At 41.1% G+C, this 14,655-nt stretch overlaps 1 protein-coding gene across 2 annotated transcripts in view; it reads right to left on the bottom strand.

Moving 5' to 3' along the window:
• The window catches only part of hmcn1 (hemicentin 1), a 116,832-nt gene that overhangs the window by 63,368 nt on the left and 38,809 nt on the right, over positions 1-14,655 (bottom strand). For both annotated transcript variants that reach the window (XM_085138535.1, XM_085138536.1), the window contains exons 7-15: positions 10,357-10,477; positions 9,953-10,216; positions 9,692-9,836; positions 8,973-9,094; positions 4,662-4,931; positions 1,186-1,327; positions 957-1,084; positions 745-858; positions 59-217 (exon numbers count right to left, since the gene is read on the bottom strand). In XM_085138535.1, coding sequence (XP_084994661.1) covers positions 59-217; positions 745-858; positions 957-1,084; positions 1,186-1,327; positions 4,662-4,931; positions 8,973-9,094; positions 9,692-9,836; positions 9,953-10,216; positions 10,357-10,477 — 1,465 coding nt within the window. The remainder of the gene's footprint in view (positions 1-58; positions 218-744; positions 859-956; positions 1,085-1,185; positions 1,328-4,661; positions 4,932-8,972; positions 9,095-9,691; positions 9,837-9,952; positions 10,217-10,356; positions 10,478-14,655) is intronic.

The raw sequence follows: 14,655 nt of genomic DNA, 5'->3' as shown, positions 1-14,655 counted from the left end.
AAACGGAGTAATTAACACAGCTTTTTAGAGAATGAACAAAACTCGGTCCCGCTCTCACCGCCAACACTCAGAGAGATCCGTCCTGATGCGGTGCCAGCAGCGTTGACAGCCAAGCAGGTGTAATCTCCAGCATCGGCATTCTGGGTCTCCTTGATGGTCAGCGTCCCCCCCGATGTGTCCACCTCCAAGAGGGACGATGGGCGGAGCTTTGCGTGGCCTACAAAACAGAGCAAGCACAGCAGCGTAACAAAAAATAAGTGTTTTGGTGTGGCGTGAGCAAATAATGGAAAAATCTTTTTCTGATCTAAGTTATGCATTAACTATAACATGACACGTAATAATATTTGTCTGATTACCTGATTAGAAATACTTTTTTCTGTACATCTGATTTTTCTTTTTCTTTTTTTTTTCTTTGGATAAAACCACAAAAGATTAGAGGATGCATTTGGATACATTTTTACTTTGTGAAATCCTGAGCACAGCAGCTTTCAGAGGTTTAAGAGTCCAAATAATCCTACTGGTAAGGACGTTACTGTTAACTTCTAAGAATAATACACAGATGAGCTGCAGTTAATTGAAAAGTCCATCCAGACTAAGCAGCTGTCCTCTGAAAGCAAACGACGAGGAAGTGCAAACGTAAAAGGAAAATGCACTTAAACTTATACGTAATCCAAACTGATTGAATATGTTGACAGTTTCCATTTTTCTTTATTTTCTAAGCCTGTCCGTCCTCTGAGATGCTACCTTTGTACCACCAGATCTCAGGCTGGGGGACTCCAGATGCTGAACAGGCCATCACAGTGGCTTCTCCAACACCAATAAGGATCTCGCTGAATGCCACAGACACTACAGGAGACTCTGGAAAAACAAAAAATAGAAAAACAGTGCACGTGATGCATAAAATATATTAGTAAATGTTGTGTTTGCTTCCAGTGTCTGTGAATGTGTGCGCTCACCAATGTAAGTGAGGATGGAGGTCACTGAGTGGGTCCCAGCCTGGTTGCTGGCCAGGCAGCCGTACGCTCCTCCGTCCTTTTTCTCCATATTTTTTATAACCAGAGAGCCACCGGGAGTCATCCTGTGTCTGAAAAGATCGACATTTATTCTATGCGCTGAAAAATCCGAGTTGTATAATTAATATAAAGAAGAATGATTGATTCTGTTTGTGTGAGAGGAAATCTATACCTGCTGGACGCCGTGATGAACATGCCGTTGTGGGTCCAGACCAGGCGAGGTGGAGGATAGCCGCTAGCCGAGCAGCTGATCTGCACATCGTTTCCTGTCGTAAAGGTCTGATTGCGCGGCTCTACTGACACTCTGGGCACCTCTAGAAGAAAAGACAAGTTGCTAAAATGAATCGCCTGCATGTTACTGCAGATCGACTGTCTGCACGGTCTGCAGTGAAACACAGTCGTGGACAGATTCAAGGAATTTGTGCTTTGAACGAGTCCAGCTGCAGTCAGACGTTGTAACAGTGCATCAACTTTTATTGTCACCGTAGTGAGAAGAGTGACAGCAGATATGACAACCATTAGTGTTTCACAGGACATCTTTCACCCTCACATTCTCGTTTTATTGGTAACACAGGAAAGAATACTGAATCCAGACCCAGAGACGCTGGCTATACAGAGATTTTCCAACTGATTTACGATGTGTAACTCTTCTCTTTAAGGGTGTGTTTTCTCTACTCTGTTCCCGCTGCTGCAATCACGTCCAGTTTCTCCGACCTTTCCGACTTCAGGAAAATCCGTCTAAGACTCTTCCTAATGCAGAGACTTTTCTGAAACATCAAATCTGCGTCCCTGCCAGAAACCTGCTCTGGCTTGTGCGCCATCTATAAATTACTTTATGAAAGGTTAGCTGAGGGAATACGCTTAAAGAAAATGAAGGCGCACACACACACACACACACACGTGAGTTGGGTGCTTCAATCACCACATTTTAAAAGGTATACAGCACATTTACCAAATGCTGTCAAGTTTTGACATATTAGAACTTTGACTTGAGAACAATTTGACTTTCCATTGTGAAAAACATCTTAAGGACTGGAAAACACACAAGATCAAAGGAAAGAGTGCCAGAACAACTACAAGGCCCCTCTTCTCTGTCTTCACTTGCCTCTTATTAAGTTCCTGTTTCTCTTTATTCTTTATTATTCTGGTTGCTTCCGTACGTTTTTTGCCGCTTAACTACTCCTTCAGTTTTCATGCTATTTGCACCGTTCAAACTTTGAAAAATTCTGCTCTTTCTGCTAATTATTGCTATGACTTTTGTTGCTCATAACTGCTATACTTTTTGAGATATTGAATTTTTAATGCAATATTTTTTGCCCATTTCTGCCACATTATCAGTGGGGTCACTAGTTTTCCTTGCCCGGTTGAGCTGTGTTTTAGCTCAGTGAGATGAGCAGCCGTTCTCAGACTGGGAGGCCCGGGTTCAATTCCGCTTACGGCAACATTTCTTTCAGTTACCAATTCAACTTATTTAACTTTTTTTCAACACAAATTTCAGCAAAAACCTGAAAATTTTCAGAATTTTCACCTCTTTTCAGCACAAATCTCAGCTGTTTTCAGAAAAAAAAACTATTTTCAGCAGAAATTCTGCTGATTCACCTCTTTTCTGCAAAGTTTTCAGCCTTTTCACCTCTTATCAGCACAATTCTCAGCAGCTTCTGCTCATTTCAGCACAATTGTCAGTCTCTCCACCTATTCTCAGTGAGAATGAGTTTGGCTTAGTGAGATGAGTAGCTGCCTTGAGACCAGGAGGGCCAGGTTCGAATCCTGCTCACAGCAACATTTCATTTCACCACTTTTCAGCAAAAAAATTCTGCTTCTTCACCTGTTTTCAGCAGAATTTTCAGTTTCTTCACCGCCTTGCAACTTTTTCAGCTTTTTCAGCAGACAACTTCAGCATTAAGGCATCCACACAGCATTTTCGCAGGAAATTTTTCTAGTTCTCACAGTGTCACCGGGGACATTGGACAGCAGAGAAACTAGGACAACCATATCAACAAGCCTCTCCCGACCCAGCAACAGATGTGATATGTCTGGGAGGCTTGTCTCCAGCAGTCCCTTGATCCTCTCCCACCTCTGCGTCATTCATCCGCCTTCACTCCCTCTCATTTATCCCGAGTCTCCTCTTTACACGTCTTCCTCTGACCCCTCTGTCAGACTGCAGCTACTATGACTACATCTGTGGCTGTCTAATTTTGAAAAGGCCATGTATGCTAATGACTCACTGGCAGTATCCAAACTGTAGACATCCAACTTACAAAGAGTAGTATTGTAAGTCACAACTCACAAACCTGGACACACTAACACATATTTCTTTATCTCTGTCCTCCAACGACTAAACAACCACAAAGCGACGACTGCTACACAGCTGTGGCAAGAGGTCATTAAAAGCCCTATTTTTAGCTGGAAACTTTGTCTGACAAGAACCGTTTGAATAAGGCTTAAAAACAACATTCGGATGGTGTGACATGTTGCCATTTAAACAGGTCATTTGTGGAGACACAACAGAAAAATCAAAAGAAGAAAAGACATTTTAAATTAAGGCAGACGGCACAGACACACTCCCAAGTTCCACTGTGCAGCGTCCAAGTGTTGGAAGCTGTCAGCAGACTTGGCTTACTTCAAAGTGAGACTAATCACTAGGATGGGTCTGTACAGGGAGTAATTAGGAAACCCCCAGGGCCTGCTAACAGCTGGGTTTTTTTACAGAGAAAATAATATGAGAAATAAGAAAGAAAGAAGCAAAAGGAGTAAAACAAATAGCAATAAACAGGTTAAAATAAACTAGTGACAAAAAACAAGCAGGTGGAGATATTAAAGAAAAGAGAAAAAGTATCCAGTTAAACAGTTTTTGGGTCAACTGTGTAAGTCGTCACTCAGTGAGACGAGACAAATGACAGAGTTCCTCTCAAAAGCTGCCTGAAGCTTCAAATATTCACTTAAAAAGACAACAATTTGCTCTGAGGTAAGATCACAAGAACACTTTAAATTTAGGAAAATAAAAGCCACTTTGAGTAAACGGCTCTCCTTCTCATTTAAAAAGAGAAGAACGCCAATTTGCCTTTTTTAAAACCACTGAAACCCAAGAAGTAAAGCATGCGGAGAGATTTAGGCTAACATTGTGCAGCATATGGAGTTTGAATTTTCTTCTTCTCTGGTTGTATAGCCAAGCAAACACAGGATGTTCATTTGGACAGATTGAATTAAGGAAAGAAAATTCTTCACTCATTCATACTTCCTCAATTCCTTTCTCAAATGTTTCTGGCTGAGATCCTGTGCTAATAAGTGGATTTTCATCACTGTTTCCTGGCCAGATAGATAGCAGCACTCTTTCATCCATGCAACAGTGTTCCCGACTCGTGTCAGTGAAGCGTTAGGAACACGACTATAAGAGCTGTCCGGAGATGGAAAACTCTACTTCAGTGTTGCCTGAGAGTCAACCATAAATAATTTTCACACATCTCATAAAGCGAAAGAGTGAAATATGGGGAGCAGGGGAGGGAAGGGAGGCAGGGGCACTTAAGAGACATATATTTTAGAAAAGTGGTTGTGTTCGCTGAGAGTTGCAGGTGCAGGTACAAAGCCGCACAGACCGTCAGCAGGTTAAAACCTAAGAACACATAAAGACATAAACACACATAAACTCACCTTGTACAGTGAGGTAGAGCCGCTCTGCAGTCACCCCTCCCTCATTTACAGCGTGACACTCGTACCAGCCAGAATGATCTGGGGTTACGGCGGACACCTGCAGCGAAAGGTTGGCGAGGATGTTCACGCGTGGGTCCAGACGGGCGTCTTGGCCTCCTCTCAGCCAGGTGAGGTTGAAGCTGACGGTGCTAACAACGTGGCAAGTGAGGACGGCCCGGGAGCCGGGGGAGGCAGTTACGTTACCCTGGACTGTGACGGCTGGAGGGGGCTCTGTGTGAGTGTGAGAGCAGGATGAAGGTTGTTGGCACCCATCGAAAAAACGTGACATCATAGAATAAACAGCAGTTCAGAGCAAGTGGTTACTTTCTTTGTGACACTTACGTAAGTGGCGACAAAAAGAATCCAATCATGGAAACTGCCCTGACTTTTTTGGAGTTTTTTAACCTAAATTTTCTGCACAAACTATGAGTTACTGGTCGACTGGTCAGAAGCTGTGAAACACACAAATGTTTGCAAACTTTAAATTAACAACCAAAAGAGATATGAGTTACAGCTCAGACAGATAGACCAAAACTACAGAAATTCATAGATTTCTATCGGTCAAATAATACACATCTATTGTTCTTAGCCTCTGGAAATGTATTCCTTGATGTCCTCACACGCCTGAGCAATAATTTATAGTTTGCCTGTTTACAACATTTGCTCAGTCTGTTCTTCTGCAATAGATGTGCAAAGATTTTTTGTTATCTTTTGAAGCACTCGCACACAGTGTTGGTCAAGTTACTTGAAAAAAGTAATCAGTAACTAATTACTGACTACTTCCCCCAAAAGTAATCCCGTTACTTTACTGATGACCTATTTTAAAAAGTAATTAATTACTTAGTTACTTTTTAAAAACACGATTTACAACCTGAATAGGTGATAAAGTGATAGATCTTTCAGCCCAATTCTACTTTTTCTACATAATCCATCATATAAAATGTAATCAAATGGAAAAGTCTCTTTTTAAAACTTGTTTTATTAGTTTTAATCTTTTAACTTTATGCATCATGCAAACATTTAATTATCTGCAACATTCTCTGACTGGAAGAAATTAGTTTAATATTTAAACCTATTTTCTGCACATTCCAGCACATAAAATAAAATATTTTGTGTGTTTACACTCAGCCTTTCAAATAGATGCAAGTAAAACACAGCAGAAAATAAATAAAGTCAAAGACTAGCGGTCCTGTTGCTCTATTTTCACCTGTAAAGCAGGAGTGGGGTAGGCGGAGGTTTACCCTGGTGCAGGTGTGCAGCGGTCAGTGGAAGAATCCGCGAGTTTCTCTGTGAGTTTCCCATTACGTCGTAGCTACTCGGTGCTTGTTTAGGGGTTTTTTTGCTGTAAAAAGAAGTTTTCTTCCCACGCACAACGGACACTAATGTTTTTGTCACTTTTTATGGAATCAAACTCAAAGTAAGGTCAGTACTTCCACGCTTTAAACGCTGCACGCTCATACTCTCTCTGCACTCGATATATGATCCATTGTTGATCTGCACACAGCTGTTGTCACGAACGTCGCACTCGCTTACGTCACTGTCATGAGACATTCTCGCAAAAAAAAATCACAGTTTTAGTAACGCAGTAACGCAGCGTTCCTACGGGAAAGTAACGGTAATCTAATTACCGTTTTTGCGATAGTAATCCCTTACTTTACTCGTTACTTTAAAAAGTAATCAGATTACAGTAACGCGTTACTGCCCATCTCTGCTCGCACATCAAATGATGTCCAACATTTGTCAGATCTTATATCCACCAAACTTGCTTGTTGTCCATCTTTTGTCGCGTCATCATGTCAAAAACAAGAATCTTGTGAGCCCTGTCATGTCATCAATCAGTGTGGAACCATAGCTAAATAGAGAAAAGGGTAATAAAAGGAAAAGTAGAAAAGAAATGGAAGATGTGGCGGTGGAAGCTTTGGCTCTGATAAAGGGAGGATGCTGGGGATTTCAGAATAGCTCTCTGGGATTAGGATGACATAAGTTTGGCAGCAGGGGCGGTATTATGTGTTTGCATGTGTATAAAAAACAGGGCCCTGTCATCCTGTTCAGAGTATAGCTGGCTCACTAACAAAGGCTGGACTTGTGGCTGAGAGGGGATTTATTTCATGAAATTTTAGGGACATCATAAAAGGCAACAGTTAGCCGCACTGAGCTACCTCCACAACTTTGAACTGTAAACACAGCAGGTCAGTCAGCGCAATGAGTTACGCTCATATATTACACAGGACCCTGTCTGGCTTCTTCTATTGCTCTTCTGTTTCACAAAGCGTCTTTCAACCTTGCTTGGCAATAATCATGCAGATGAAGCTCTGTGAAATCCACAGAGCCGAAAGTTTCTTGGGAAAACTGGACAAAAAAGATGGAATGAATTCAGACTCATGTGTTTGTTTCTGGTATCTTACGACAGGACAGGTTGTGTCTGAAAAATAAAAACTCTGCAGAGAATTTTGGAAACATAATTGTTATTTTGCCCGGTGATGAGACTAAACATATAAACCTCTATATGATCCCTTCTGGTTCTGTCCTTGCTCAGGGCTTAGAGTGATAAAATGATCATCCAAAAAATGATTTACGTGATCTTTTTTCTCGTTGTGGAGAACAGTCGGTATCTGTGGTTAAGCTCAGCTGCTTTATCAAAACTGTGCATCCAAGTCAGTGACCATCAACCAAACCATCAGTGGGATGTTTTTTTCCTTGAACATCCCGCAGCTTAATTGCAGCTTTATGTTTTCTCATCTTACACTGTAGCCACAGCTCATTTCTTTACAAATGACTCACAAAAGCCATACCATAGGCTCCATTACAGACCTGCACTGAGGCATGGATTACAGCATCATGTTTTACGCTCCATTAAGTTACATTAATCTTGCCATCGTGCAGTGTCTCTGCATGGGCTCGACTGCAGGAGAAACTATAAACTTTAGCCCACGTTGACTGCGACATAGATTCCAGCCATAGGTCCACAGCTTTTGTGTGTTTGTGTGTGTGTGTGTGTGTGTGTGCATTCATATCTTTGTAGGGAATCCCAGTCTTAATCAGTTTGAAGGCATTTTTGAGACTAAAAATGTGGTTCTGTTAAGGTTACAATTAGGTTATGGGTAGGTTTAGGGGAAGGGTTAGGCATTCATTTTTCATGGTTAGGGTTAGGGCATGGGGCTAGGGAAAGCATTATGTCAATTAGATGTCCTCACAAGATATGAATACCCAACATGTGTGTGTGTGTAAACCTGTGTGTGTAGCCTTTTTTTAACCTTTATCTTTTAAGTGTTGTTTTCTAAACATTGTACGGGACATTAAATCAATCAATCTTTGAATTGCTCATTGCCCTGCCTGCAGATCGATCAGACTTCATTTACATCTGTTGACAGTCTAATGCCTGTAAGCGTTCCTGGCCAGCAGCCATGGCTCATTTAATGTAAAATGGTAAATGGCCTGTATTTATATAGCGCTTTACTAGTCCCTAAGGACCCCAAAGTGCTTTACATATCCAGTCATCCACACATTCACACATTGGTGATGGCAGCTACACTGTAGCTACAGCTGCCCTGGGGCGCACTGACAGAGGTGAGGCTGCCGGACACTGGCGCCACCGGGCCCTCTGACCAGCACCAGTAGGCAACGGGTGAAGTGTCTTGCCCAAGGACACAACGACCGAGACTGTCCGAGCCGGGGCTCGAACCGGCAACCTTCCGATTACAAGATGAACTCCCAACTCTTGAGCCACGATCACCCCAACATGTAATGTAGTGATGGAGGGTAGCTCACTAATAATCACAATAACAATAACACAGCAACACAAATTCTGAGAATTACTTTAACTTAGTTTATCATTTTGTTGTATTGTCATGCCTCTCCCACACTGTTTATACTTGCATTAGACAACAACTAGCTTACAGGCAATAAAAGCTGGCCCGGATTAACCATCTCTCGCCTCCACCTTGGTTCGACTCTCTGTTGTGTTTGTGTTGTGAATTCTCTTTTGTTTAAACAAAAATCTTGTAGGTTCTCATTATTTGTCACACATCTAAAGCAAATTTGTGAAAATTGGAGGCTTGTCTGTGATTTGTGCCTGAGTTCTCTGACGGTGAGCCCAAAAGATCCCGGACGAGCCCCCATTTATGTTACTTCCATAATTTGTAATCCATAACATGAACTAGAGACTCAGATCATAGTTTTTAAAAACACAAGTCTTATTTAAACGACTAGAAACGACTAGTTTCATGAGTTTTGAGCAATAAACTTTGGGTCAGTCTTGACAGTCTTGTTTACCTGATACATCCAGAAAGGTCCGAGCTCGCCCTGTTCCAGCGCTGCTGATGGCAATGCACTCGTAGTAACCCTCGTCCTTTAGAGTTACCTCGGCTATTTCCCATAATGCACTGTCAGACTCACTAGAATGACAGAGTCACAGGAAATTTGTGAAAAACTGTTAACAACCAGCAGATTTACTTTCTTCTTTGCTTTTTAAGAATCCTTTTGGTACTCTACCAACTCATCTCTGTAAAATTTAACTGAATTTAATGTCGAGATGGAAACAAAATAAAAACTCTGTTGAGGACATTATACATTTTCTTACAAAGCCTGAAAATGTAGTAACAATTAAAGACATTAACAATAACCAACAAGCCACACATAGCCAAAATGATTCATAAAAACACCCTGAAGGTGTTTAAGTCTTTAACGCTTGCCCCAATAAAGATGACTTTTCAGAGCTCACCTGTCCCTTAAAGACCAGTTTTGAGATCTGAGTAAGCATATGGTCTGGCAAACATTCGAATAGATTTAGGGTTTTTTCATAGGTTGCAGAAAAGAGCATGACTCCAAATATAAACGACAACAGATTGAAAAATCAGTCTTCTTTGAATCACAGTGGTCCTAAGCAGAATGTGTTAATCTTAACACTTAATAGTAATAGGACATGGAGGACTTGAACTTTTGATGAAATACATACGGATGCGGATTGTGATATTTTGACAGCTGCTGCTCACCTGAAAAGTTGGTCCACCCCAAGTCGTCCTCCATCCCTGCTGAAGCGCAGTGTGAAAGGGATGAAACTCTCTACCTGGCATTTGATTATCCCTCTCTGGAGGTAGTAACCATGAGTTTTGGCTAGCATCAGCACCTTAGGAGCATCTAACGGGAAGATAAAGAAGCAAATGAAGTCACTGATTCAGGAAAATTAATAAGCAAATTGGTAGGAAACCTTTTATATATCCATCTAAATATGATTAATAATATGCATCACTGACCAGGTACAATATTGGAGAAGGAAACACTCGAGACTCTCTGGAACAAGAAACCGTCGCGGTCATATCCTGTCACTCGCAGGAAGAAGGCCTCGTTGGGTGGTATGAACTCTGTGATGTTCCAGAGGTTGTACGGTTGACGGTCCGGGTAGTACCGGATTGGCAAAGTTTTGATCACTGTGCCAGAGATAGACAGGAGCTCCAGCCTGTCAGGTCGAGCAGGAGGAGAGAGTCCAGTGGTGTTCAGAAGGATATGGGTGGGAATACCTGGAAAATCAACATGTGTTGTGTCCTCATGTGGAATATTCTGACATCTCAAAAGATGGAAGCAAAAAAACAGCAAGTACAAAACAAACAAACATCGCATCCTGTTGTTTCCAAAGTTTTTAAATGTTTCCTTTACCGACCTTGAACTGGCCTACTGGATGTCTTTTTAAAGTCCATGGTGGCTTTCCTGGAAAACCCAGCTCGGAAGTCAATGGTACTGAGACCTGAGATACGGACTGAGTGCCTTCCTTCACTTGCGGTCTGTATTAAAAAAGGTAGAAGTGTTTTAGGTCCATATTTTACCAGATACTGTCTTTGAGGTACCAAGAATTCTTAATGGATGAACCTTTATTCTTAAATTTCAGATGTTTGATCCAAGCTGATCCTTAATGGCGATATGATTTATAGCAGCGGTCTCCAACCCCCGGGCCACGGATTGGTACTGGTCCGTGAGCTGTTTGGTACTGGGCCGCGAGAGTTGAAGCTCGGGTGTGAAATTTATGGTTAACAGGGATTTTAACTCTGCTTCCCTGGGTCTTTTCCTGTGTGTTATGAATAAAATTGGTACCTGGGCTGGGCTATATCATACCATTCACGGTAATACCGGTGTAATTTTGGGCAACGATAGGAAAATGAAATATCGTGATAGAATATGGGTAAAACGCGCATGCGCAGTGCCTTTGTTTACATACGGACACGGCTGCGACGCAGAATGAGAAGAGAGACAGCGGATCGTTAAATGAAACAGATGAACCAGAACTGGTTTGTAAAAATGCTGCAGCTTCACTGGTGTGGAACTGGTTTGGCTTTCGTCCGTCAGATACACAACAAAGCACTATTTTTGGTAGCACATGCTAGCGGGCCGTCGTTATTACCGTGTTGTTTGGAAAATACGACACACTTAAAATCAATCCTTTGATTTTTCTGAAAATCGACAGTGCTCCTTATAATCCCGTGTGCCTTATGTATGAACTCTGGTTGTGTTTACTGACCTCGAAACGATTTTATGTTTCAGTACGACTTTGCTAAGCTACGACACCGCACCGCTTGATGGATTGTCGGAGCATTACGGCTATCGTAGGCGGAGCCTCGCGGAGTGATACGTACTGTGCTTCAACATAATATTACCGTATTGTGTGTGTATAACCTCTTTTAAGTGTTGTGGATATTATACATGGTTATGCTGAGGATATGTCGGCCAGTTTCCACTGGAAATGCCTTTTGGTTAAACTGTCAGCGAGGAATTTGCATTTGCACTGTTAATTTTTATATAACATTAATGCACATAAAAAACAGCTGCTTGTTTAAGTGAAAATACATTGATGTTTTTTTTTTTTTTGCACTAATAAAGTTGTGGAGTTGTAAAGTATTTTGTCTAGTGTCAATTATATCGTCAGTTATATCGTTATCGCAAATTTTCAAATGTATATCGTGATAAATATTTTTGGTCATATCACCCTGCTCTAGGTACCGGTACTGGTTTTATTTTGTTGTATTTATCCGCGACGCCTTAAAGGCCGGTCCGTAAAAATATTATTGGACATAAACTGGTCCGTGGTGCAAAAAAGGTTGGGAGCACAGAGTTATAGGATTCACCAAAAGGCTGTTATAGTTACTAAAACGAAACTAAAACATTTTAGGCTTTTGAAAAATATAAAACGACTAAAACTAATTATTGAATTTGGAAAACCTGATCAGCTGATCAGAACTCGTGAAACTATAATAGCTCAGATTCAAACAAATGAAGAGGGCGTGGGTCATCAAAGGCGGCGCTGAGTGGTGTAAATGACAGACACAGCTTTGGGTCTTTTGTATGCCAACAATCCCCCACATGTACAGACACGCCACTTTGACAAAGCCACTGCTAACAGCCTAATATCTTACATCTCAATCGGGAGATGACCTATTTGGTCTAAGAATCACTTTAAACACAACGACTATAATCAGAGAGCAGGTAATTGCTCATGTGGTCCTCATCATGTGGAGGTGATTTGAAGCTTTGAAAAATAGAGACAGAGTAATTACAATGAAGTATATGTTGGTGAGAGGTGGAAACCCCTCACCTAAGGTGAAAGACGTCGGTGGTGTCACAGACACTGAGTCACAGGGCAAAACAAGGCACGCAAACCTAAACTGTCATTTGCAATCGCCTGAAATGAAAAAGAGTTTGTGAATTTGCTGCATTTATTAATGACTATGTTCTATCTGACGTACAGTAAAGAGAAAACTACTAAATAGGATAGTGCAGAGCCTGCAGGCAAAGATGAGCACAATTATTAAACTATAGGTGAAATTGCTCAGATAATGAGGGGATTTGGTTCAGCCTCAAAGGCTAATGCCTGCATTAAACCCACCCTACTGGCTGCCACAGCATTACGCTCGATCTTTAGTTGGTTGTAACTGAGGGGATAATTAGGAGAGAGGTTCTTCAAAGGTCACTCCTTTAGAAAAGGCAAAGAACAGTGAGTGCAATTAAAACCACTCCCATTTCCCAATTTCACGCCCACCCATACAGACTGACCTGTCCAGGCCTGAATACACCAGCGCTCAGCTGAATCAGATCTGTGCTGAGACATTTATTTGCTTTCTGAAGAATCACTGATTGGATTCGTGCGCAGAGCTGTAATAGTTTTTTTTATTGGTTACGACTTTAATTCATTGAAAAACTAAAGCAAATGTGCAGAAGTGAAGAAGTCGTTGGGTGAGTGACACTAAAAACAACGTTCACATGAACAGAACCAACTTTCTGGGATTTCCTTACATTAAGCGTGCATCTATACAAAAAACAGTATAATTTGAGCGAATGCCTTTGTTACATCCTATAATTTGTTAGTAGCTGCATCTGGTTATAATTTCAGTTTATTTTCTTTGTGCGAGTCCTGTGATATACTGCAAGCAAATGAGTCAGAATGACTTTAATGAAAAAGTGCCCGGGGAAGCTTTAAGCTATTTTACACACTTTTCAAATTAAAACTTTATCATTCCTATCATGGGTTACAACATTCTGTAAACACACTCTTCAAAGTAAGCATATGGAAAGTCTGCACTGTAATTCATATCCCTAGATCCCTTTTTTGTGCAGTAAATATGTGGTGCTGACAGACAGCTGTACCACAGAGTTCCTTACTGCTGGCAAAATATATATATATATATATATACGCCTCTGTTATCTTATAACAGAGGCGTATATTTATAACTTATAATTAAATTAAATTAAACAAAAGTGAGATTAATGTTGCAAGAATTATGTGAAGAAGCAGGTGCTGATAATTGGGTGAACCTGGCTTCAACACATCACTACTTTATCCAATTAAAGTCAGATTAAAATGGATCAAATTCCTTTTCACACAAAAATCTGTGGTCTGGGCGTTACACTGGGATGTCATGGGCCATTAGCGTTACAGAAACCCAGCATGGTAGAAGAGCTAAATCCCCCTCAAGTATTTATTCACATTTCTTTGGGTGCCCTGGGAAATACAGCTACAGATGACAAGGAGATATGTACGTCTAAAAGCCTGTTAGAGTGATGTGGGGAACTGAGTCTGGAAAAGCCACTTTCTGAAAAGAAAAACAAGATGTTTTGGGAGTTTAAGCTGAGCAGTGGATCCCTGAGTCTCTAAGGGAGAGAATTAGAGGACTAAATGTGTTGGGGAGGGGAGAAGGCCGGAAAGAGGAAGGAATATTCAGTAAGTGACAGAACGGGAGTGAATGTCGGGAAGGGGGCAGCAGCAGAGGCGACTGGATGACATGATTAAGACAGAAAGTTGCTGTCTCTCTTTTTTTGGTGTCTGTTTATGTCCATCAGCACTTCTACAAACACAGATCACATTGGATGACTTAAGTCAGCACAGAACTCAAAGCTTCCTGAGAGCTTTTTAAGCAGATATAAAACAAACACTACAGACGATTCACCTTAGTGCATATTTCAATCTCAGAGTTTCACTTACCAGTACCCCCAGTAGAGAAAAACAAATATAAACAACATATTAAAACCTGGAAAGGTTCACGTGAGGTAATTCTGTGTATCAGGGAGTGTTTTCTCTGTCACACAGGAGGAATAAGGAAACAATCTGAAAAGAGACAGACCGCAGCAGTGGCTTAACCTGTGGGTTAGCAGCAGATACAGCTGAAAAGGGCTTGTTTTAATTTCTATTTTGTCTAAAAAACAAAAGAAAGAACTACAAAATAGAAGCATCGTATATACTAGGGCTGCCACAAACGATTATTTTGATAGTCGACTAGTCAGATCATCATCCATTGGACGTAAAACGTACAGCTTATTGCACCAGGAGCATCTACTCTTATATAACTATCATTAGCTTACAGCTTTAAGTGTTTAAGGTATGTGCTAACTAAAAATAAAGACAAGATGATAGTTTGTTAAATTTTAATGAAATTTGCAGATTGTTTCGGTGAAGTTTAATAAACTCCTTGCTATC

Source organism: Neolamprologus multifasciatus, chromosome 17 (assembly GCF_963576455.1).
Source record: "Neolamprologus multifasciatus chromosome 17, fNeoMul1.2, whole genome shotgun sequence".
NCBI lineage: Eukaryota > Metazoa > Chordata > Actinopteri > Cichliformes > Cichlidae > Neolamprologus > Neolamprologus multifasciatus.
Note: the sequence above shows the minus strand (reverse complement) of the source record. Positions and strands in the feature narration are given on the sequence as shown.